Source organism: Bubalus kerabau, chromosome 2 (genome assembly GCF_029407905.1).
Source record: "Bubalus kerabau isolate K-KA32 ecotype Philippines breed swamp buffalo chromosome 2, PCC_UOA_SB_1v2, whole genome shotgun sequence".
Classification (NCBI taxonomy): Eukaryota; Metazoa; Chordata; class Mammalia; order Artiodactyla; family Bovidae; genus Bubalus; species Bubalus kerabau.
This window is the reverse complement of record NC_073625.1, coordinates 56,793,782-56,819,210: the sequence shown is the minus strand read 5'-3', so window position 1 is coordinate 56,819,210 and position 25,429 is coordinate 56,793,782. Positions and strand designations below refer to the sequence as shown.

Sequence of the window (25,429 nt, the reverse complement as noted above, 5' to 3'; positions counted from 1 at the left end):
ATGTTACCTATTTTTCTGTCAATTGAACAACCCATTATCTTAACAGAAAAGAGGAAATCTTGTGTGCGTTCTATTTGCAAAATGAGATTGGACATTTTTCGCAAACAGTTCTCATTTGAGATTGAATGATGAGCATTTTAAGTGACCAAAATATATTTATCTTTAAAAAAACGACACAAGTAGCATTCTAGTAATAATACAATTTCGTAAGTCACCCAGCTCTTTGATACTAAATCTCCTTATATTTTTTCCATGTTAGAATTGTTTTTATAAATGGTAGTCTTAATTATTTTTATATTATAAATAACATTGCTGTTTGTATCTGATATGATTACCAAAAGGTTTTTCCAAATGAATAAAACAAATTTGTGGTGATTACCCCTCTTATGAAAGCAGTCTATATTAAAGATTTTTTGCAATGGTTCTTAAAGAAAGTTTCTCCAGTGCACTTAAGGTCTAAAACTGGATTTATATTTAGTTGGAGGAGTGCCTGACTGTATTTTGAGGTATCCATACTACAAATATCCATATTACAAATATTGCCATCAAAAGTCGTCACTTTAACAAAGAAGAATGACAGATAAAATCCTGTGTTCTTGAAAAACAAACTATTAGTATCTCAGAATCAAGGTGTTGCCCTGTTTGAAATTTCATACTTCTGGAACATGTAATGGAATAAGAACTAAAAAATTCTCTCTGCCCAATAGATACTATTTGAAAAGTTTTGCTAAGAAATCCCTGCGAAAGAAGGTATATATATAATCCATTGTGCCAGTTTATTGACAGAGAAAATCTTGTTTCTTTGAATTATCAAAGGAAGTAACATTAAGATTAATGTGCTTCTTAATTTTGACAAATGCTTTGTATTTAACTTTCTAAACCTCAAACTGTGTTAACTCTTAAGCAAAATTACATTTCATGACCTGAGTGTTTCTCTATCATTGCCTTTCACATTTAATGCAATCTGAAATTTAATGCACTAAAATAAATAACGGATGAGGACCTTTTGGGTCCCTTTCAAAACTCCATTTATACAGGCCCCATCGAAATTTCTCTGTCCACTGAGTGAACTGCGATTTCCGTAATTCCATCACCTGTTTTCTTTGAAGGTGGGCATTTGAGGTCACTGTCTCAAGGACACTAACTGGATACCGTGCTTTCATTCCAGAACCAACAAAATACCTCTCGGTGAGAAAGCATTAAAAAAAAATTCATATAGAAAGTCACCCTTTAGGAATGTGAGAGAGATTACATATGTACCAGACTACTGTCATTCCCTCTTGGGCTTCCTACCTTCGTTTTCCGTGTTGGCGGGCACAGAGTCGACCCCGAAAGGATGCCAGGGCTGGAGGTCGTCCAGGCTGAACTCGCCATTCACGGGAAGAAGCTCCACGGTGGTTTTGGTTTCGGTCAAAGATGGCATGAGAGCATCATTGCCGTAGCTGATCCTCGGTTCACTGATTATGTTGGCCAAGACATCGTCCGAGTAGTTCTGTTCTTTCTGCAGCAGCTCATCTAAACCAAACAAAAGCCACGTGTTGGGTGAGTAACAGCAACAGTTACAACAGAAGCAGTGGCAGCGGCTATCCCTTGCTGTCTGCTAGGCACGGCTGCAGGGCACGATTTTATTTACGATGTGGGTACTGTTATCACCTCCATCCTATAGACAGGAAAACTGAGGCACACGGTAGATAAGCCACTTATACAGAATCCTAGCTAGCAATGCCCAAGGTGGGATTTGAGCCCTGGGAGGATGGCTTAGACCAAGGTGGATGCTCTGAGCAGGTGCACCACTTCCCCCAGTGAGAAACCTGGAATGGTCCTTTCCTCCAGACACAGGTAGATTCTCCTAGTCAACAGGGATCACAGAGGGATGGAGAGGATGCTTCGGTGGGGTGTTTGCAGTGCACTGGGCTCAGTAAGCCAGGTAGAGTTTCTTTCAAGCTGAAGGACATATCTGGTGAATTTCTAGTTTTTCCATGAAAATGTGTAAGAACAAGAAAAGCGTAAGTAACAGGCTGCCTGCTTGCTCCACTCCTGAACAGTTCTCATTGTTTTGCCTTGAAAACAATCCGTCTTCCTCAAATGCTCCCAGGGGCTGCACGATATGTGTTCTGAGGCAACAAAGCAACAAGCCCCTAGCCCTGCTGGTTGTGGCCTTGCAGACATGAAGCTCTGTGCCAGCCTCCTCTTCTGTGGGGTACACAGCCCTGCCTGCCAACATTCCTCATGGGCTCTCAACCCAAACATCCCATCTTTCTCCTCTGCTGCATCTCCTTTCAAAACATACCATCAGACAGTGAAGAACCTGCCTGTCAATGCAGGAGCATTAGGTTCGATCCTTGGGTTGGGAAGATCCCCTGGAGGAGGGCATGGCAACCCACTCCAGTATTCTTGCCTGGAGAATCCCATGGACAGAGGAGCCCGGCAGGCTACCGTCCATAGGGTCACAAGGAGGTTGGACATGGCTGAGCGACAACAACAAGGGAGCTGTCACAGTGGAAAACCTTACATCTGCGCTTCATAAAACACGCACAGCATTTCAGATTGCAGCAAATCATGGTGTTCCCTCATTTCTCTTTTATCTCTTATACCGTTGGCAGGAAATTTCCTCCAAATGGCGGCTAAAATGTAGAGAGCCCCATAGTGGTTAATTTTCCTGGCTTATTATATTCATTTTCAGAAAATGAAAGAATGAAATATTCAAGAAACATTACATTTTCAGTAGAGTGAAAAGCACTTAGACGTGAAAGACATTTTTGGTACCAAAGTAGAAATCCACTTTTCTATCTCAATGTGACACAGGAGATTTAGAAACAGCCCCCTCTGGTCATCTCACTTGGAACAATGAAGTCAGCGTGGTGTTTACAGGAGGAAAAGAGGGTGGAAATGATGGATTACCGTTTGCGGGAATAGGATTCAATTCTGTGATCATAAAATGTCTAAGACAGCTACCGACTTCTTGGCATTATTAAGGGCTCAGGTTTTTACCAACTGTTAACACAATTTGTACCAAACAATTCCTCCTATGATAAAAAAAAAAAAAATACAGAACTAAATGCAATTATCTCATTGCTCATTCTGAGTGAAACTTTATCTATGAATTTTATGGTCAGACTGATCACAGAGAAACCACAATTCTACTATGCTGGTGGCCCTGATGGATAATCTTTTTATCTGAATTAATTTATTATTTTATTACAGCACTTTGATGGCATATATTGGGATTTCAAAGCTTTTAAGCATCTACATTTGCCAACTGCTATATTAAACTAAAAGACTAGGCACATTTCCCTCAAGACTCTTTATTTTCCTAAAAGCTAATTGTTACTGCCCCAAATTACAGCAGTTACCTCTGTAGTCAAATATCTTCTGTAATACCTGAGCTTATGAGCCTTGTAGTTAAAAGTGGAAATATTTAACTAAATTCAGTGATGGTCATATTTAACCTGCAGTTTAAACAACAAAAAGAAGTTTAATTTCAGATATTCAACATGCAATCAAACCCAATGTATGCTGCCCTTTCAAAAATGCTTTGAGGATATATATTAGGCATGTGTGTGCGTGTGTGCTAAGCCACTTCAGTTGTGTCCTACTCTTTGCGACCCTATGGACTGTAGCCCGCCAGGCTGTTCTGTCCATGGGATTCTCCAGGCATGAATATTGGAGTGGGCTGTCTTGCCCTCCTCCAGGGGATCTTCCCAACTCAGGGATCGAATCCCCATCTCTTCTGTCTTCTGCATTGGCAAGTGGGTCCTTTACCACCAGTACCACCTGGGAAGCCCATATCAGGCATACTTCTAGCAAATAAGAAAAACATCTCACCACATAGCTGTCATTAAAAATATTTAAAATATGTATTTTTTAAAAAAGCAACATCAAAAGAGATCCCTGGTTGATTTCATCTTCAAATGACTAACATATTTTGTTCTTGGAGAAGCAGTAGACTATCATGATAATTTATTTTGAGAGAAGTGGCCTCATAAAAGTGAAGGAGGAAACAGAACAAGCTCCATCTTGAAAGCAGGACTCCATCTTGGGCCGGATTGTGGACTTCGAGCTATATGCCCAGTATCTATGGAGATGACATACCAACTGGAAAACCAGGCCCCTGGAAGGAAGAGCCCCAGGGCTCTCTGTTGCCTAAAAAAAATACCCTAATTAATACCCTAATTATCTGTGTAACCGAACAGAATCATACATTCTATAATGCTTATTGGGGTATGACCACAGACCTATTGATAATTGTCCACTGTTAACTACCTAGGCTTAAGGCATATGATCACGGTTAACTTTGATTGTATCTTTCTTTTTCCTTTGTTCAGACTAGTTTCAGGGAACCATATACATTTAGGGTATATAATGTTTTCACAAATGCTGGTGGGGATCCTTGGCTAAGAGGAGACTCTGCCTTGGGCCCGCTGGTGTAATAAACTGCACTCCACCATCTGCATTGTCCTTCTGAGTGAGTGTGTTTCCTGGAACATGTGGCTACAACAAAAGGGCTTCTGAATAGGAAAGAGATGAATCCTAGGTAATTTATCTAATGCTCTCCTTTTAATAATTAATCCACTTGCCTAACTCCCTAAAAGTTTTACTGCCACATTTAAGGTTTCATGAAAATGAACTTTATAAACATTAAGTCAGTTCTTCTACAAGCTTCAGGTGTAATTACTGAACTACCTTTTCCATCCTTTGAACACATTTGGGGCAGGGAGGAAACCTCCGTCATACAGAGGAGGTCCAACCTCTTGTCTTTTCCCCTGTGAAACACGGCTAGTAAAGGTCTGATTTGGAGACTGGAGAACATGCCTAGGCTTGCTGGGTTTTCTTTCCTATTGAATTGAACTTGCATCACTGTTAGCATTTCCCTCCTATTTTCTGGTTCTGGTGGAAATAGACACATTTATCTGCAGCCTCTCCTCCAAATGGAAATTTCTTTTCAACCTTGTCTAACAGGAGAGTCTCACGTGATCACTTCTTATATTTTAATAAATAATTACTTACGTATCTGAAAGCACTGAGGACCACACCTCTGAACAATGCATTTCCCCTCAACCCCACCCTTTGCCAACTGCCACAGATGCAGCAGGCATATTTGTAAAAGGGATGTAATTTTTTCCCTATTGAGAAGCTCTACTATAAATCTGCTGTCATCTGTGCTAGGCACTTTGCCCACACCAAGACTATGAGATCAGATTTAATTTTCCAATCACAGTCCGTGCATGTCTGCTTCATGGCTTAGCATATAACAACCATGCTGTTCACTGTATGGTACTTAACATGACCGGGCTTCCCTCGTGGCTTAGACGGTAAAGCATCTGCCTGCAATGAGAGAGACCTGGGTTCGACCCCTGGGTTGGGAAGATCCCCTGGAGAAGGCAGTGGCAACCCACTCCAGCATTCTTACCTGGAAAAATCCCATGGATGGAGGAGCCGGGTAGGCGACAGCCCATGGGGTCACAAAGAGTTGGACACGACTAAGCAACTTCTCTTTTACTTTCAATGTGACCATGGTCTCTGGAACTCCCTAAGCTTTGCATTCCTCATCTATAAAATTAGGGGGAGTTGGATGGATGGGCTTCGTAGTTTCTTCACTTTGAAACCTCTTATCTTGGTATGTGGGCATCCCCCAAGAGCTTGTTGAAATCATAATCTCAGGTTCCTGCCTGAGCTAGGGAAACAGAATCTGCACATTTAACATGGTCCCCAGGCAATTTTTTAAAAAACTGTGAAGTATAGTCCATTTTCAATATTATGTAAGTTACAGATGTATAATACATTGTTGTTTGGTCGCTAAGTCATCTCTGACACTTTGTGACCCCATGGACTGCAGCATGCCAGGCTCCCTGGTCCTTTGCTATCTCCTGGAGTTTGCTCAAATTCATGTCCATTTGAGTCGCTGATGCTATCTAACCATCTCATCCTCTGCTGTCCCCTTCTTTTGCCTTCAGTTTTTTCCAGAACCGGTATAGTGTTCAGTTCAGTCGCTCAGTCATGTCTGACTCTTTGCAACCCCATGAACTGCAGCACGCCAGGCCTCCCTGTCCATCACCAACTCCCGGAGTTCACTCAAACTCACATACATCGAGTCGGTGATGCCATCCAGTCATCTCATCCTCTGTCGTCCCCTTCTCCTCCTGCCCCCAATCCCTCCCAGCATCAGAGTCTTTTCCAGTGAGTCAACTCTTCACATGAGGTGGCCAAAGTACTGGAGTTTCAGCTTTAGCATACAGTGTACAATATAGTGATTCCCGATGTTTAAAGGTTACTCCATTTACAGCTACTATAAAATATTGGCTATGTTCCCTGTGATGTACAGTATATTCTTGTAGCTTATTTTATACCTAATAGTATGTACCTTTTACTCCCCTACTCCTATATTGCCCCTTCCTTCTTCCCTCTCCCCATGGTAACCACTAGTTTGTTCTTATTTTGAAGTCTGCTTTTTTTTTGGTTATATTCACTAGTTTGTTGCATTTTCTAAATTCCGCATATAAGTAACATCATATAGTTTGTCTTTATCTGACTTATTTCACTTAGCATGGTACATTTGATCCCAGGCCAGTCTTAAGCATGTTATAGTCTGACCACTGCTATGAGGTATATCCATACAAAGGCATCACTGCACAACGGCCTCAGCCTCCCCTTCACAGAAGACAGGCCTCAAAACAAAGCAAGGTGTCAAAGGTAAGTATGGCCCAGAAACCATGTCGCAGAAGAAACCTGGATGTCAACACACCTCCAAGGCATGTTCATAAACCCAACCCACCCTATTGCCTTCAAGCTACCATCATGATAAAATTTTTCTGAACCAGAAAACTGCAGGAAAGACTAGTTATGAATTTCTCCTCCCGCCTTTTTTTTTTTTTTTGCCAGACTGTTTGTCAGGCAGGAAATTACATAGGAGCCAGAGCAGGAAAGTGTTCAGGAAACAGGTTATTGTTATTCAGACGCTGAGAAAAAGAATGCACTTAAAAACGCAGAGGGCACCAAAGGACATCCTTCCTTTCTGCGCTCTCCCCTAAGACTGAACTTACCTCTAAGCATGGACTGCCCTGTACTTCAATGGAGCAGAATTTGTCTAAAATGCGATCTGGGGGAGAACCTTTGTGGTGTCCAGGTGATTGCTGGGCAAGGCTGGGAGGTTAAGATCACCGTGTGGCTCGTGTGCAACTGTGTCCGGCTATAACATCTTTTTTGTTATCTTTTAAGACCGTTACTTTACTTATATTTATTTTCTGGCTGCGCCGGGTCTTATTTGCAGTACTTGAGATTCTTTTGTTGCAGCACAGGGACTCTAATTGTGTCACATGGGCTTAATTGTTCCAAGGATCGTAGTTCCCATGTTGTTTAATCACTCAGTCATGTCCGACTCTACACGAGACCATGGACTGTAGCCCGCCAGGCTCCTCTGTCCATAGGGACTTTCCAGGCAAGAATCCTGGAGTGGGTTGCCGTGCCTTCCTCCAGGGGAGCGTCCCGATCCAGGGATCGAACCCTCCTCTCCTGTGTCTCCTGCACTGCAGGCAGATTCTTTACCACTGAGCCACCGGGGAAGCTTGCTCCCCTCTCCAGGTGAGACCTTACCTGTCACTCCTGCCGTGATGGTCTACCCTCAACAGCAGTTTCTCCTCTCATCCACCTCCCACATTTTTTAGAGTTCCCCTTCTCTGGTAGACCGGCATAAATATGAGTGCTGCATGAACAATCATCAGGTTTCACTGATTCTGAGTCAGATTTAAGATAATTTAGACTGCTCTGGATCTTGAGCTCTTTAAATAGTCAATGCTGCCATATGTTCCAACAAGAGGAAAAAATAAGGTATATTATCACAAAGCAATACTGTTACACAAATCTAGTTTTCATTTTGACCTCCCAGCAAACTGGGTCAGTCCTCTTATTTTTAGCTACACTATCAATCCCGAAAAATCTCTCACGGTCTCAAAATTCAGACTCCACTGTGAATCAGGGTTTATTTTTCTTTAGTGGTTTCTTGGACACGGATTTTACATGGAACATGCTTTGTCCACTTAAGGCAACAAAGTATCCCCAAGGAGATACAGACATAGTTGCACATCTTATGTGAGAATATTCCTTATTGCAAGTGATATTTTCCTGAAGCATCATTTGTTTTGCTTAAGGTGGAGGATACTGAAGTCCCCTGTCAAGAGAAATTTCCTTTTGACTTTCAAACAACACAGATCAAAGAACTTAGAATTTACCCATGGCCACCAGAAATCAAGAGATTTCTGATGTCAGTCAGGTTCCCCGGTTTCTAAACACAGAGTGAAGAGTTCCTTTTCATGTTTACTTGTGGAACTTTTGCCAACGTCCTGATTGTATTTCCAACTACATTAGGAGTCTTGGTCCCGCCTGGCTGGGTAGATGGGAGCCTAAGCAACCCTTCGGGGAAAAAATATTCTAAAATGTAGCCTAAAAACCAAGTTTACATATCATAGGAAGAATCTCATAGTACGCTGTGTTGAGGCTGTGACTCGCATATATAAAGAAATGTCCTTGCTTTGAGGAAATAACCCGTGGTGAAAAATTTAGGTGTAAAGGGCCAAGATGTCTGCAAGTTAATTACTTACTTTTTTTTTTCAAGGTACAAAATTACTAGCTTTTTATTTTTTCCCAGCTTTAAGAATTTTTAAATTTATTTTTGGCTGTGCGGGGTCTTCACTGTTGCATGGACTTATTGTGGTGGCTTCTCTTGTCGCAGAGCACAGGCTCATTAGTTGTGGTGCACGGATTTAGTTGCTCCACAGCATGTGGGATCTTCCCGGACCAGGGACTGAACCTGCATCTCCTGCATTGGCTGGCAGATTCTTTACCACTGAGCCACTAGGGAAGCTCTCCTTTCCCATCTTTTTTGCAAGTTACTTTTAAAAAAAGAAATTTTATGCAATGTTTTCAGAACTATTCTTTAAGTCTGGAAGTACATTATTATAAAAAGTTCAGGGACTTCCCTGATGGTCCAGTGGCTAAGACTTAAAATGCAGGAGGCCTGGGTTTGATCCCTGGCCAGGGAACTAGATCCCACATGCTGTGACTAAGCGTTCACATGCCACAACTAAAGATCTGGCATGCTACAATGAAGACTGAAGACCCCAAGTACCACAGCCCAATAAATAAATATATATATAAACCTTCAGTACTATGGCACTAAAACTGTAGTGCCCGCTTTAGCCTCTACATATGTGGATGCTTTCTTCTGCTTAATATATATAGTGAAGGAATATATACTGATGGTCCAGTGACCACTGTACATATAGTGGTGGTCCAGTGGTTAGCGATCTGCCTTGCAATGCTGGGGACCCTGTTTTGATCCCTGGTCCTGAAGATCTCACATGCTGAGGGGCAACTGAGCCTGTGTGCCATGACTCCTGAAGCCCAAGTGCCCTAAAGCCTGTGCTCTGCAACAAGCAAGGCCACCACAATGAGAAGCCCAGGCACTGCAACTAGAGAGTAACCCCCTCTCACCACAACTAGGGAAAGTTCGTGCATAGCAATGAGACCCAATGCAGCCAAAAGTAAATTCTTAAAAAAAATAAATATATGTATATGTATGTATATGTATATATATAGTGAAAATACATTTATGTACATTAAGCAGATACAAGCTATATGTCTTCTACAAACTAAGATAAAAATAAATGTGATTTTTATGCCTGCATCCCTTACACAAAAGTTAATTATTTCTTGTGGTCTTTAACACAGCAAATAGCTATCTCTTCACATGCTAGGGGAAAAACTGGCTGTCTTAGGCTAGTTGAGAGATGTATGCTTTTATGGCTAAGCTCAAGGAGTTTCAAAGTAATGATGATTATATGGAATTTCTTTCTTTTAAAGTTTTATTTATTTATTTGGCTGCATCAGGTCTTTAGTTGAAGCATGTGAGATCTAGTTCCCTGACCAGGGATCGAACCTGGGCCCCTAAATGAGGAGTGTGGAGTCTTAACCACTGGACTGCCAGGGAAGTCCCCACAATTATATAGAATTTTTCTCTTCAAACCTCCTCCAGCATAAGGTAGAACTTCACTGTGATTCCTCTTTATATAAAAATGTAGTTTGGCAGTAATTAGCTACAGTCAAATTCAGTGCAAGAAATAGAGAAAATAAAAGAAACAATAATTCACTTGCCATCCCACCAAGAGCAATTTTTAAAATAGTTTTTTATTCTTTAGGGAATCAGCTATTTCATCTCATCCCATCATCACTTCATTATTTAATTTTTTATGACTGTGGTCAAGGAGACTGAATTTTTCAGGAATAGGGAAGAAGGTGCCTAGAATTGGAGTTATCAGATTTGACGACGTAGAGAGATGAAATCACAAGAAATCAACTTCTCTCCAGTTCATTCCACACTATGTATTTCTCGGTTCTCTGGAAGGTTGTTCTGCAGTGGGTCCACTTTATTGTTTGTTTTTACTCTGAAGTCCTCAGCTATATAGTCAATTGGAAACATGAAATAAAACCTGAGGTTGGCTCTATCTGGATCAGTATCACATTTCCTTTAAAAAAAATTGCTTAGCTTTTAGTGAGCACACGAAAGGAGGAGGAAGATTATTTTTACAAAGTACTCAAGTGACAGTTTAACTGCCTGTGAATACATTTTTTATAAATGCACAGTCATTCTGGCAGCTGTATACAGTCTGAGCACATATTTCCCTGAAGCCTTCACTGCAGGTGCTGGGGTGTTCCAGGCACCCACCCATCATGTCCCGTTTTCTCCATCTCGGCTCTGGGCTCTGAACCAACTAAGAGAGAGCAGCTGGAGATGAAAACATCACCTTTACTCCTGAGAAAGGCCAGGCCCTTACCAGCCCACGGGATGCTTTCTTTGGGGACTGAGTCACAAGGGCACAGGCTTGTCATGCTATGTGTAGACTGGATTTCAGCTCCACCTTGTACCCCCAGCTGCATGTGACAAGGGAGGGGGTCTGAATGAAGCCCCTACCGCTGTGTCCTATCCAACCTGTACACTGTACCTGGGGTCCTGTCTGATCTGCGTGCAGTCATGTCTGGCTTTTTGTGACCCCAGGGGCTGTAGTCCACCAGGCTCCTCTGTCCATGGGATTCTCCAGGCAAGAATACTGGAATGGGTTGCCATTTCCCTCTCCAGGGGATCTTCCCCACCCGGGGATCGAAGCTGGGTCTTCCGCATTGAAGGCAGTTTCTTTACCGTCTGTGCCACCAGGGAAGCCCTGTCTGATCTGCACCCTCTCCCAAACTTGTGAGAGGAATCTTTCTTACTTGGGTAAGAGACATCCTAGGGGGATGAAAGGAATCCAAAGGAAAGGGCAGCAGTGCCCTTCTCAAGAGCTAGCAGTCATTCTCTGCTATGCAGTCAAGACAGTGCATGCTAATTGATTCATATCTGATAGATGCTTAATTGACTGAACTCTAATCAGGCATACCCTGCTTTATTGCACTTCACAGATACTGCTTTTTTTAAACAGATTGAAGGTTTGTGGCAACCCTGTGTCAAGCAAGTCTTTCGGTTCCATTTTCCCAATAGTATTTGGTCACTTTTTTGTCTCTGGATCACATTTCAGCAATTGTCACAATATTTCAAAGTTTTTGAAAAATTCTTGGATATTCTTGGATATAATCCAAGTATTATATTTGGATGGTGATCTGTGATCTTTGACAATAGCATTGCAAAAAGATTACAACTTGAAAAGGCTCAGATGATGGTTACCATTTTAAGCAAGAAGGTATTTTCTAGGCAGAGTAAGTACGCTGCATTTTTAGACATAGTGCTATTGCATACGATAGACTATAGCATAAAGTAGTAACTTTTGACATGCACTCCAGAAACCCCAAAATTCACATGACTCACTTGATGGAAATATTCACTTTATTCTGGTGGTTTGGAACTGAGCCCACAATATCCCTTAGGTATGCCTGTATTTTGAAGGATGTGAAGGATTGGTTAGCAAGGCTGGCTAGCTCATGGTAGAAAGTAACATTTTCAACATTCCTCCATAGGTGACTTCACTTCCAAAGAGCCTACGATTTATGCTGATTAGGATAAGGAGCACAGGCAAGTGTGGATAAGACCAGTACAAATCATAGTGGAGGATGCTCCTGTTCCTGTAGACAAGGTATCATGTTTGTAGACGTAGTAGCTATTTTGAAAGGTTTATTTATACAGATTAAAAAAACCACACCAGGCCTCTATGCTCTTCTGCACACTGGCCTATTTGTGTTTTAACAGAAAACTCGTTCTGCAGGGAACATTTTTAGGACAGCAATGGTCCTTTATCTCCTGCATTAGAGGACTTTGTGATCCTCTTACAATGCAGGGGAACCAAGCCTGGCAATGGAAAGTGCTTGGCATCTGAAGCTTGAAGATGGGTGGAAAGTGACTGTCTTCAGGGAAGTATTAATAGAGCAGATGAGGTGTGGCTGAAAGGACTCACTTTACAAAAATTAATCTGGAGCCAAGAAAATAAAAATCATTTTATTATTAATTAGTGAGCTCATTAATTTATTTATTCATGCATTCAGCTGTTCAGCAATCCTACCGTCTTCCAGGCCACTGTAGGAAACAACTAAGGCAGTTTTTTATTACTCAAAGCTCAAGGCACCAGAGAAAAGATGGGCAGAAAAGTAATTCATATACAAATGCTCTGGTAAGATGTGTGGACAGAGCAAGAAAGAAACAAACTGGGCCTTTGGGGCTGGGATGGTGACATTACAGGTTTGCTAAGGAAGAGCGACTACCGTCCTGGTGGACACAAGTCCATGGGTCAAGGTACAGAGGATGGGATGCCTCTGCCTGTGGGGGCTCTTCTGGTTCCTGGAACACAGGGAGATGAAAAGGGAAGGAGCTTAGACAGGAGCGAAGGACTTGGAATTTGTGGGATATACACAGGGCCAAAGAATACGCTGGCCCGCAGGAAGAATATGCCATTAGCAAAATACAGACTAAGGGGATTCCATGTGTTGAGTGAGTGGCCTGCAGTTGGTTTTTAGGTAAATTATAAAGAAAAGGACAGAGGGGGAAACTGGGGATTATAAAATCCTAAAAAGACATGTTGACATTCAAAAATGGGGGAGATAGTGGGCAAGAATGCACACAAGTGATAAAACCAGAAAGACACTAACGGACGTGATACAAAGAACAAGAAGTGCTACTTTGCAGGTGGTGGGAGGTGTGGAGGGGGGATTGTGACCGGGAAAGGAAAAAGGTGCTGTCAGGAGGCTGGTTAATATTTGCGTTCTTGACTTGAGTTGTGTCCATCAAAAGAGCACAGATTGGGGGCAGAAAGACAGGTTCTATTTAGACGTGTGGAGTCTGTGATATTCCATATCACGGTGGAGAGGGTTGGAGCCCTGGAACTATGATCTGGAGAACGCATGTAAATGCTGCAACAGCCCACAGGGAAGCACGGGAAAGGAAATAGGAGGTTTCCCATCTTCCCAGGTATTTTGGGAAAAAAGTTCACATCAGATTCCCCCAAAGGGATTTATCATGTATTGAAATCTGCTAGATAATGAACAGTGTCATCTACAGGGAAGTGGCATCACATACTTAGTGAAAATTCTTTAGAGAATTTTGCCATGGTTAAAAATAACATCAGATGGTGGTTACTGTTAAGAACTACAAAGAGCAAAGTCTTTTGCATCCAAATAAAGAGTTGTAGGTCTTTTCCCTCACCCTGCTCTTAAGTCAAATCATTTCAGTATGAGCACCTATGAGATGATTAAAAAAAAAAAGCAACCTTATGCAAAGAATGAATGAGAAAATTGTGTAGGAGATAAAAATAAAGTGGATCTCTAACCCTTTTGCTAATTTACCTTTGAATATGCTCTCCCTTTGGTCAATGATGAAGGGTAAAATGGGGGTGTAATCCCTGAGGCCAGCTCTCCTTTGTCACCTGTGAACCAGAGCTGTGGTTCACTGAACATGTTGGAAAATTACCCCAGATAACCATGTCCTCACCATCCTATGTGTGAGATAACTGCTTCCATGATAATGCTGCCTGCTGCCTCCTAAGGGAGATCTTGCCCTAGTCTTTCCTTCCAAACTGTTTCTAATCTCCACACTTCCCAATCTTGGCATTAGATTTCATCCAAGCCCCTGACGCTTTTCCTGCTGAAAATTTACATAGAATTCTAGCAATGTTTTTTCTTCAAAAAAGCTGCTTAAATGTGATAGTTTCATCTCAGCACAGGTAACCTTTTTCTTTCCTCCACCCTGCTCTGAAATAAAAAATAAAAAACTCAGAAACAAAACCAAAAAACAGACTTCATCTTAAATTACAATATACTGTATAAAGAGTTACCAGTTTGGTCTCAGATTTCTATTCTCTCTCCCTTTTACACAATCAAACTAAAAATATAACTAGCTTTCTCTGAATATACAGTATTAAAACATGATCATCTTCAATAAAATATAATTAACCTCAAAATTTAAAGCCCTCGACACTAATTACCACAGGTCTCCAACAGCTTATTGTGTGTGTGTTTGTGATGTAAGCAGTCTTTATTTGAATAAACTTTAAGTGTCAACAACAAATTAAAAAATGACTCACAGTACAGTGCATTTATACATGTGTTTTCATCTTCCAAGTGTGGTAAACATTAATTAACCCTGGCTAATTAAAACAGTCATAGTTTACAAATTTACTCATTAATCAGCCTCAAGCAAATGCAAAGCATTTTTAAAAGTCTTTCACAATTTGAACCAATTATATATGGAAATTATTTTTATTTAATGAAGAGGTCATAAATTAAAAAAAAGAGGTCATCAAAAAACATGCACGCAGTCCTTTGACTTAAATTTGATCATGTTTTAGAAAGAAACTTGGACAATGTTTTGGAATTGTAGAAGTCAAAGGAAATTAAAGATTAAACTGCCTGAGACTTCCCTGGCGGTCAAGTCGTTAAGACTCCATGTTTCTACTGCAAGGGGGCCTGGGTTCAATCCCTGGTCAGGGAACCAAGATCCTGCATGCCACAAAGCAACTAAACCTGCAGGCCACCACTAGAGAGAAGCCCTCGAGCCACAAAAAAGGATCCTGAGTCACAACCAGGACCTGATGCAGCCAAATAACCAAATATTAAAAATTCCATCAAATCCTTCTAGGTCAAGGGTAGGCTTTTGATACGCCCAAGTGGTTTTATATTTGAAGTTCACAGAGAGAGTGGAAGACTGCTGATGAGAAAACTGGTCGCAATGACTTTGGGTAGGAAAGAGGGAAAACTTTTTAATGGCTTCCTTCGATTTTCTGAGGATGTAAGAACCCACATGCACTAAAGAAATGATGGATGAGGCATACTGAGCATGGAGTACACTGGATCTATCCCAAAGCATGGTGTTGAGTTTTCCCCAAATTCATATGTTAAAGCCCTCACGCTTAATGTGGAGAAAGGAGCTCTAAGGAGGGAATTAAGGTAAAATGAGGTCATAGGGAGCCCTATGGTAACAGGCCTGGAAGAGAAAGAGACACCAGAGATCTCTCTCTCACTCAGGTACAGCGAGAAGGCAGCCATCTGCAAACTAAGAAGCGAGGCCTCAGGGGAAATCAAACTTGCCAAGGCTTTGATCTTGGACTGCTAGCCTCCAGAACTGTGAGAAAGAATTCTGTTGTTTAAGCTACCCAGTCTACAGTATTTTATCATGGCAGCCTGAGTGGAATAGACACCCACCTAGTCATATCCAGATCAAAGGAAGATCAAAGGTCAGAACAGCTTTCTCTAAGGGATTTTATTGCTTTCTTCCTTCTGTTTTTTTTTTTGGAAAGGTGATAGCTGAAGATGAGAAAAGGAGGGTAAATTGCCAGTGGGTCACCAAGAATGCGCACTGAATTTCAGGTCCTGCCCCTCTCATAAAAATGACAAGGAAGTGATCTCTGGCAAATGTGATGCAGTCCAAGGTTGGAGAGAATATGTGACCTTCGGGGCTTTTCATTTTCTTTACTTTTTCTGGCCATTTGCCAAGAAAGTTCTCAAGTATTCTCCTTGACTACCTGACTTCACTCTAGGTGAAGGGAAAAACCTAAATGACCATATCCTCTGTGTCTAAGACATTTGCAGTTATGCCATCTATTCACTCTGGGAGAAAAAAACAGATTGTGTATGATTTCTATGCCAAGTCTCCATAGGAGATTCTTTAAGAAGCAAAAAATATAATTTGCATTCCCTGGTGGCTTAGATGGTAAAGAATCTGCCTGCAATGCAGGAGATCAGAGTTTGACCCTGGGATTTGGAGAAGGGAATGGCAGCCCACTCCAGTATTCTTGACTGGAGAATCCTATGGACAGAAAAGCCTGGTGGGCTACAGTCCATGGGTCGACGACTGAGTAACTAACACTTTTACTACTACTTTCATGATCCAAAAAAATACATACATGGTTGATTAACAGAGCGAGATGCTCTTGGGTCTCACATCTAGAGTTGGTACCCAGTGTTCCTTGTCTCGGTAATTTTTTGCCAATTCTCTAAGAAGACACACACTTCCTGGGCTAGTGTTAGGTTCTCTGACAATCCTCCAAAATTAAGCTTTACTATTTGTCACTTAAACTGCTGACAACTCCAGGTGTATTATGTCAAATTTCCCTTTCATCTCTTATTAGAATAGTATCACTTTAGATTTGAAGAGAGCCTAAATGAGTAATTTCTTTGAGTAAAACGTATCAATAATATAGAAAGTGAAAAATCTAAAGGGGGAAGAAAAGATTCTTGTAGGTAGAATAGTAAATTCACAGTTTCTGAAAGATCAAATAAAAGAGGAAATGGGGAAAATATTGAAAGCGACAGCATTTTCTGACTGGAGCCTGCCCTATGCATGTTCATGTCTTTCAGATATAGTTAATCAAAGTTAATAAGCCATTTATGCCAATCCCTTTTCACAGCTAATAAGAAGTCTTAACGTGGAGAAAGAAAACAAGGCCATCAATCCTGTCACACCTAAACAAATTCTCAATGAATTTGAACTTCAAGGTTAATAATGCTTCACCTTAATATTTTATACAGTCACTTCTTTAGAAATAAGCACCACTAGAAATCCACATGGTAAATTTACCAGGACATATTAATTTTCCATGACAACAATCACCATTCTTCTGTGTTCAAGACCAACATAAATATAACTTAAATCTTTAAGAATTCCTTGTATTTTTGGTGTTTCATATAAGCATGCATTTTTAAACTTTTGAATATTTAAGGATCACCTGGGGAGGTAAGGGGCTTCCCAGGTGGCGATAGTAGTAAAGAACCTGCCTGCCAATGCAGGAGACACAAGAGAAGACCAAGGCTTTGATCCCTGGCTTGGGAAGATCCCCTGGAGGAGGGCATGGCAACGCACTCCAGTATTCTTACCTGGAGAATCCCATGGACAGAGGAGCCTGGGGGGCTACAAGGGTCGCAAAGAGTTGGACACGACTGAAGCAACTTAATTTCTCTTCTCATACCTAAAAGGTATAAGGTATAAGAAAACTTCTCCATCAAGAAGGAAAGAAAGCACTGAAGTGTTGAGAAGTTGGTTTTCTGACAAAAGGATCAGATCAGATCAGATGAGTCGCTCAGTCGTGTCCGACTCTTTGCGACCCCATGAATCGCAGCACGCCAGGCCTCCCTGTCCATCACTAACTCCCGGAGTTCACTCAGACTCATGTCCATCGAGTCAGTGATGCCATCCAAAAGGAAGGCAAGAAAAATAAAGCAGACATTTAGCCCATAAATAGCTTATAAACTTGGAATATCTCCTGGCAGGGCCTGAATATTGGATTAAAAAGGAACTCTTCCCAGACCCCATCTATTCCCACTTTTCCTGAAACAGCTTTTTTTCTTTTTCTGTTTTCCTCATGATAACTGCCATTGCCAACAACAGTTTGGAAAATGTTCAGATTGATTCTCAGCAGTAAGTGTTAGTCATTCAGTTGTGTCCGACTTTTTGGGACCCCATGGACTGTACCCTGCCAGGCTCCTCTGTCCATGAAATTCTCCAGGTAAGACTGGAGTGGGTTGCCATGCCCTCCTCCAGGGTGGGTCTTCCTCAGTGGCTCAGACAGTAAACAATCTGCCTGCAATGCAGGAGACCTGGGTTCAATCCCTGGGTAGGGAAGATCCCCTGAAGAAGTAAATGGCAACCCACTCCAGTATTCTTACCTGGAGAATTCCATGGACAGAAGAGCCTGGCGGGCTACAGTCTGTGGGGTTGCAAAGAGTAGGACATGACTGAGTGACTAAGACTCTTGACTTTCCTCCAGGGGATGTTCCCGACACAGGGATTGAACCCACATCTCTTATGTCTCCTGCGTTGGCAGGCGGGTTCTTTACCACTAGCGCCACTGTTTTAAAGGCAGTGATGCTTATTTACAAAACTAGTACTGAGGGGTTTCAAGCGATGGTGGAAACGTCCCTCCCCTCTCCACAGGCGGGCCAGGGTAGCTGGAGGAAGGAATATGGCGAGTATGAGTAAACTCCTCCGGGAGACAGTGAAGGCCAGGGAAGGCTGGTGTGCTATAGTCCATGGGGTCAAAATGAGTCAGACACGACTTAGTGACTGAAAAACAGCAATAGTGTCAAATTAGAGAAGAATGTACATTTTAATCAGGGAGAGGCAAGTGGTTCCAAAAGAAGGTTACACTCATCTACTGATCAGGAGCTTAGGAAGTTCCTTTTCACTTAGCTTGCTATGACAGGGTATGGCAGATTTTAAAAATTATCAATATGATAATTTAAGAAGTTATGTTTTGACTTTTAGTATCTGATCATGAGACGGTGTACATCTTCTCATCTAGGACTACTTGGCAACTATGTATCTTTTTCTGGGAAGTTGGAGCTGTTGTTGATTAATCAAATATATTTTTTCAATTAGGTTTACGTCAAACACTTTTTGTGACGTATATATTTCATCATGTGGATTTAGGACATAACAATATGGGTAAATAGAAATGGCTTATAGGTGGGCTAGAATAGATCCTCACCTATTTCTTAATTTTTCATAAACTGAATACATTCTAAATCAGTAATTCTTAAAATTCTGCATGCATCAGAGTCACCTAGACAGCTTGTTAAAAGCCACATTGCTAGTTTCTCAGCCCAGCATTGGTGAATCAGGAGGTCAGGGGTGGGACCAGAGAATGTGAATTTCCCGTAAGTTTCCAAGGGATGTTGTGGTTTCCAAGAGCCACAATTCTTCCAACTGAAGACAGGTATTTGTAATACCTACTTGTACTCAGTGATTTGTTGCAAGAGAAATGAATGCAGAAGAAATCTGATTCACACCCTTCAAAGAGCTTATAATTAGCACATGGCAATTAGTTGACATGTACACAGCAATGTGGGTTTTTCAGGTAGTGTAGTGGTGAAGAACCGCCTGCCAGTGTAGGAGACCTGGGTTTGATCCCTGGGTCAGGAAGATCCCATGGATAAGAGAATGGCTACCCACTCCAGTATTCTTACCTGGAGAACTCCATGGACAGAGGAGCCTGGCAGGCTACAGTCCATGGAGTCTCAAAGAGGCAGACACAACTGAGCGACTGAGCATGCACACACACACGCATCAAGGCAACAGCAGACACACGTATAAACCAAATGACCAGTGGACAGATGCTTTGTGCTAATTAAAGTTTTAAGGGAGAGGTAACAAGAGAGTTGGGGTTTTGGAAGCTCAGAAAGATCTCAAAAGGCCAAGATTGGGCAGATGGAACAGCATATTTAAACATATCCAGGGCTGGGTACAAAAGGTCAGCCTTCCTAGAGGCTCATGAAGATGAATAAAGGGGTTAACTATTTACATTTACTTCACTTGTCCAAGTTTATTGTGAGGATCAAATGAGTCTCAAAAAACAGAAAAGAAGAAAGAGAAATAAAGGAAAGCCAGTCATCAAAAGACACCAGAGTAATAATACAAACTTAGGGAAAAAAATCTGCAAAATCTTTCATTAAATTCCTTTTCCTTTCCTCTTCTATTCTTTTTTCTATATATATTTGAGTGGCAATAAATAAACTGTGTCTTTGCAGTCATGAAAATGATTCTCTCCTCTGGCTTAGGAGATGACTTAATGATGTGCATGACGTGAAGGGCTCCAGCCACTGAAATTCACAGAGCTAAACACTAAGTCAGATCCCTCACAAACGGTTAAGACCTAGCTGAGTATTATTATCTTGTGTTTTCAGAGAAATGTGTGCTTGTTCTGCACAGAGTAACCGAATGGCAATTATACAGAATAAGGCACGTTTGTTGTCAGTTTTCATGCATTCGCATATGATTTCTAAGCCAATGCAGAATACAAATGTACAAAAAATCCTGCAAAATGCACAATGCGGCTGACACTAATGTCCTTTATGAATACGTTCACATTGACTTAAGTGTCCAAGGGTGTTGAGTCTTTGAGCTTGGGAAGCATTTATCACTGAGTAACATATGCTAAAAGAGGGCCATTTCTTGTACCCATAATATTTTCAAAGAACAGGTGCTGAAGCTGAATAAACAGCTTCCAAAATCCAGTTTGGTTTAACTTGGCCTCAGCAAGGAGGCAGAACAAATACTACTGGATACAGAGACACCAGAATAGATTTGGTCTCTAGTCTTATTAACCAGATGCGTGACCTTGGGTAGATTATAGTCTTTCTGAGCCAGTGAAATGATGGAGCTGAGCCGGTTGAAGACTAGGTTCCTTTCTCCTCTAATTATCTTCAATAAGTGATGAAGGAAGTAAGGAATGGCTGCCAGATGATGTTACCTAATGCCAAGAGACATGCGATCAACATCCCTCAGCTTGATGAGAGAAGCCTCTCCTTCAACTGTGCTTATCCAAAGTCTCCCCAAGCAGATTCCAAATTATTCAGGTATGAAAGCTGGTGCCCTATACCTGCAAAATGTCTGGTGATATGCATATATCTGGAATATGGGGAGAGTGTAATGAATGCTTATTGAAGATCCAACATCCTTGGATTAATTTTTAGATGCTTTTGCTACTCACAATGGCAGATGATATAAATATACATAGAGCTACTATTACTGTGAAAAATAAATATAACACAACTCTTACTATTTTAACCATTTTAAGTGGTTAAAAGCGGTTTCAGTGGCATTTAGTATATTCACAATCATCACCACCCTCCATCTCTAGAACATTTTTATCTTCCCAAACTGAAACTCTGTACTCATGACAGATTAATCCCCTATTCCCTCCTCCCCCCAGGCCCTGACAAGCACCATTTTACATCATCTCTATAAATTTATTATTCTAGATGTCTCATATATGATGGATTGAAAACATGGAAGCTTTCACAAATTTGCACGTCATACTTAAGCAGGAGCCATGTTAATCTTTTCTGTATTGTTCCAATTTTAGTATATTTGCTCCCGATGTAAGTATCATGTTATACTTCTGAAGCCCTCTAATACTTCCTTGAAATCATTAAGAGTGGTGACCAAGAATTAAGGCATTATCTAGTGACAGCTCAGTGGCAATGATAAAGTTAGTTTTCTTTTTATTTGACTAAAGCGGTTTGATTAGAAAACTCTAATAATGTAACAGTTGTAACTATTACCAATGTGTCATATATAAAAATTTTAGGAAACCGCTTTTTGGTATCATGGGAAACATAAACAGCAAGAAGTATAAGCTCTCAGGTCATAGTCACGAGGTGAAGAAAAAGTTTTAATGTAATAAAGGTCAGAGTATGAATGATTATGTTTTCAAGTCAAGCCCTACCACAATACTTTTCTAATAATGTAAGTCACATCAAAAAGGCTATTTCGGCAACTTTCCTTTCTATCACATATGCTGACTATCTATCACGTATGTCATTTGAGTGTGCGTGCATGCACGCTAAGTCGCTTCAGTTCTGTCCAACTCTCTGTGACCCCATGGACTGTAGCCTGCCCACCAGGCTCATCTGTCTGTGGAATTTTCCGGGCAAGAATACCGAGTGGGTTGCCATGCCCTTTTGCAGGCGATCTTCCCGACGCAGGGATTGAACCCATGTCTTTCATGTCTCCTGCGCTGGCAGGCAGGTTCTTTATGACTAGTGTCACCTGGGAAGCCCATCATTAGAGAGCAAACCCATTTTAATTATTTCAAGCCTCAGTCGTCATCAACAAAACGAAGGCAGGTTTTTCCAAAAGAGTCACTCATTTAGAACTTCAAACAGCAATTTCTCTCTGAATGTCTCCCACCTTTGCCCCAAACCTAGAATGTGAAATTTGGTTTGCTTCTAAATAAAAACAATCTCCTAAATGAAAAGAGTATAAAATGCTAATAAGTATAATCATATTAATATGAAATGTTCCCTGTGGCACTCCCAGATCTCTACTCTTCATGCCTCGGGAAATTCTTTATAACTTGGCAAAGCTTCAGAAGCAACTAGCTACAGCCCCAGCTTCCCCTTCACTCTGCCAGCCTCTGAAAGAGAAGGAATGAATTGTTTGCCAAGGTAGGCTGGCTGGTTCAGCCTCTTGCTTCTGAGAGGCGTGAAACTTGCAGCTGGCCTTTCTTCCTTCTCTCAGATGACAATGTCTCTGGTCTCTATTGACCTTAGGAGCAGCTTTATCAAGTTCCACGTTTAAGAGGAAGCTGAACACACAATTCCTCTATCTGCTCGAAGGATATAGGCAGACTCATCTCAATACCACCCAGACCAAAAACAAAGATACAGAGACATGCAAAAGACAAGCCAAATGGTCACTATTATTCCACAGAAATAATGAGATTTAACTCATGCTTTTATGAGCACATGTAGTTATAAATATATTTATACAAAATTTTAAAACATTAAATAGGCCATTTTCAATCCACTGTCTTAGATCAATGGATCTGCAATAGTAGTTGAAATTAAGTAACATTCTGACTTTGGTCTTTTGACCAGTTTCTCACCCCAGGTCCAGAAGACTCTTTGAATAGCATGTTGATTCATATGATGTCAGCATTGCTTTGGACTTATGCCTCATAAACAGGAATGGGTTAATAGATCTCCTTTTTTTTTTCTAAAGGTTTCTTTTTGAAGTGGATCATTTTTAAAGCCTTTATTGAATTTGTTACAACATTGTTTCTGCTTTATATTTTGGTTTTTGCCACAAGAGAGGCATGTGGGATTTTAGCTCCCCGACCAGGGACTGAACCCACATGCCCTGCATTGGAAGGCGAAGTTTTAGCCACTAAGCCACCAGGGAAATTCCCGATCTCCTGCTTTTGATGAGACATTATACTTTACTGTTTATTACTGACTTTATAAAGCAGACCATAGCATAGATGGCAGGAGAAGAGTTAAGAAAGAGTAACAGAGCTTGGGCTTCCCTGGTGGCTCAGTGGTAAATGAATCTGCTTGCAATGCAGGAGACAAAGGAGACCCGGGTTCTATCCCTGGGTCACGAAGATCCCTTGGAGGAGGAAATGGCAACCCACTCCAGTATTCTTGCCTGGGATTTTCCAAGAGTCTGACATGACTGAGCACAGCACAGCAATGGGGCTTACTCAGGGAGTACACTGCAAAATTGGTTTCTGAGTTATGAGCAAGAGGCAAATTAACATTCCTTCCAAACTCTTTCTCACATGTAAACACATTCATCTTTTTTCCAGTTAGACTCTGTGGAAATAGATTTCAAAATTAATCTCAATTTGAATGCATCTCTATATTCAAAGCAGCAATATCACTACCACTTTTCTTCTCTTTCAAAATATGAACCTTGAAGGCAGCTGGTTGTGAAAGACAAGACAGCCAGATCTTGTTCTCCAGTGTAACATCACTGGTTGTTCCCCAGAATCTATCCCCCAGCCAAAAAAAAAAAATCAGACACATCTGCTGCAGGGTTCCCAGGCAGAAACAGTCTAGGAGCCTCTACTGTGGTCTGACTTCATCTCCCAATCATTTTAGTTAAGAATTCTTCGTGAATTTTGATTCAAATTACAGGGCCATGCATAAGAGCTGGTGAGTTCAGGGAACACCCTGGAATTGCACCAGGGATCATCACAGGCAGCCGCAGAGCTCAGGGTGGGAGGTAATGCCTCAGGTTTCATCCACTTGGTTGAGGCGCGCGCGCGCACATCAGAGAATGGCACGGAAACAGGCAAAACACACCAATGTGTCCGTGTGTCTTAGTCATCGTGATTTAAGGAAAAGTTCACATAGAAATTTCCTTGCATCTCAGGCAGGTTTGGGATAAAGGGTATCAGTGTGCTAAATCAATTTTCCTGCCGCTTCTAAAGCTTAACTCTCCTGCATGGGAACACAGAGGAATCATCTCATAATGGATATCTCTTTAAGTAGTGACAGTGTTTTAAAACTTCATTTAAAAAATTACAATAAAAACAGAAGGAAATTAAAAGAAATCAGATTCTTTACTCATGTAGGTTATTACAGAACACTGAGAATCTGAAATAGAATGAATATATGTATAACTGAATCATGCTGCCGTACACCTGAAACTAACACAACATTGTAAATCAAACCTATTCCAATGAAAAAAAAGCCAAAAAAATTTATAATAAGAACACTGCCTGAATTGACCTACAGATTCAAGGTAATCCCTATTAAAATTTTGAGTATCTTTTTTTTTTTTGTAGAAATAAGGAGAAAAGACTCTGAAATTCATATGGAAAAGCAAGGGACCCCAAACAGTCAAGGCAATCTTGAAAAAGAACAAAGGATGACTCACAGCACATGACGTCAAAACTTATCACAGAGCTACAGTAATCAAAATAGTGTGGTCCATGAAAAATGCCCACTATTATAGCAATAATAAGAATGTACATTTAGAGCAGAGGAACAGAATTGAGAGTCAAGAAATAAACTCATACGTTGCTGGTCAACTGATTTTTGACAAGGGTTCCAAGACCACTTAAAATAGAAAGAACAGTTTTTTCAACAAACGGTGCTGGGACACTGGATATCCACATGCAAAAGAATGAAGTTGGATCCTTACCTCACACCACATATAAAAATGAACTCAAAATGAATCAGAGATCTAACTATAAGGGTTAAACTATAAAACTCTTGGAAAGAAACACAGATATATATTTGACCTTGGATCGGGCAATGGTTCTTAGATATAACACTAAAGCATAAGTAACAGAAACAACAAATTGATAAACTGGACTTCATCAAAGTTTTATAATTTTGTGTGTTCAAAGGATATCAAAAGAGTGGAAAAAACCTACAAAATGGGAGAAAATAGTTTCAAATTATATATTTAACGAGAGGTTAGTCTCCAGAATAAAGAACTTTTATAACTCAATAATAAAAAGGCAAAAAGCCCAATTAATAAAGCAAAAGATTTTAATAGACAGCACTTAGTTATTTAGACTAAAAACATAATCCAGAGAACCACTGCAATGGCATAAAATAAACAATGTATTTTATATATAAGTCATCTAATGACTGCTAGGGTCCACTTGGATCGCAAGAAACAAGATCAGTATATCACACTATCAGTAACCTCAGATATGCAGATGACACCACC

General features: G+C 40.9%; 1 protein-coding gene and 1 non-coding gene across 7 annotated transcripts in view; both read right to left on the bottom strand.

The window, feature by feature from the left end:
* Positions 1-25,429, bottom strand: part of APP (amyloid beta precursor protein) — a 307,623-nt gene that overhangs the window by 29,926 nt on the left and 252,268 nt on the right. For all 6 annotated transcript variants that reach the window (XM_055567762.1, XM_055567763.1, XM_055567759.1 and 3 more), the window contains one exon: positions 1,294-1,515. In XM_055567762.1, coding sequence (XP_055423737.1) covers positions 1,294-1,515 — 222 coding nt within the window. The remainder of the gene's footprint in view (positions 1-1,293; positions 1,516-25,429) is intronic.
* LOC129645110 (U6 spliceosomal RNA) lies at positions 21,241-21,343 on the bottom strand. Its single transcript, XR_008711203.1, has one exon. It is a non-coding gene; the product is annotated as a U6 spliceosomal RNA (small nuclear RNA).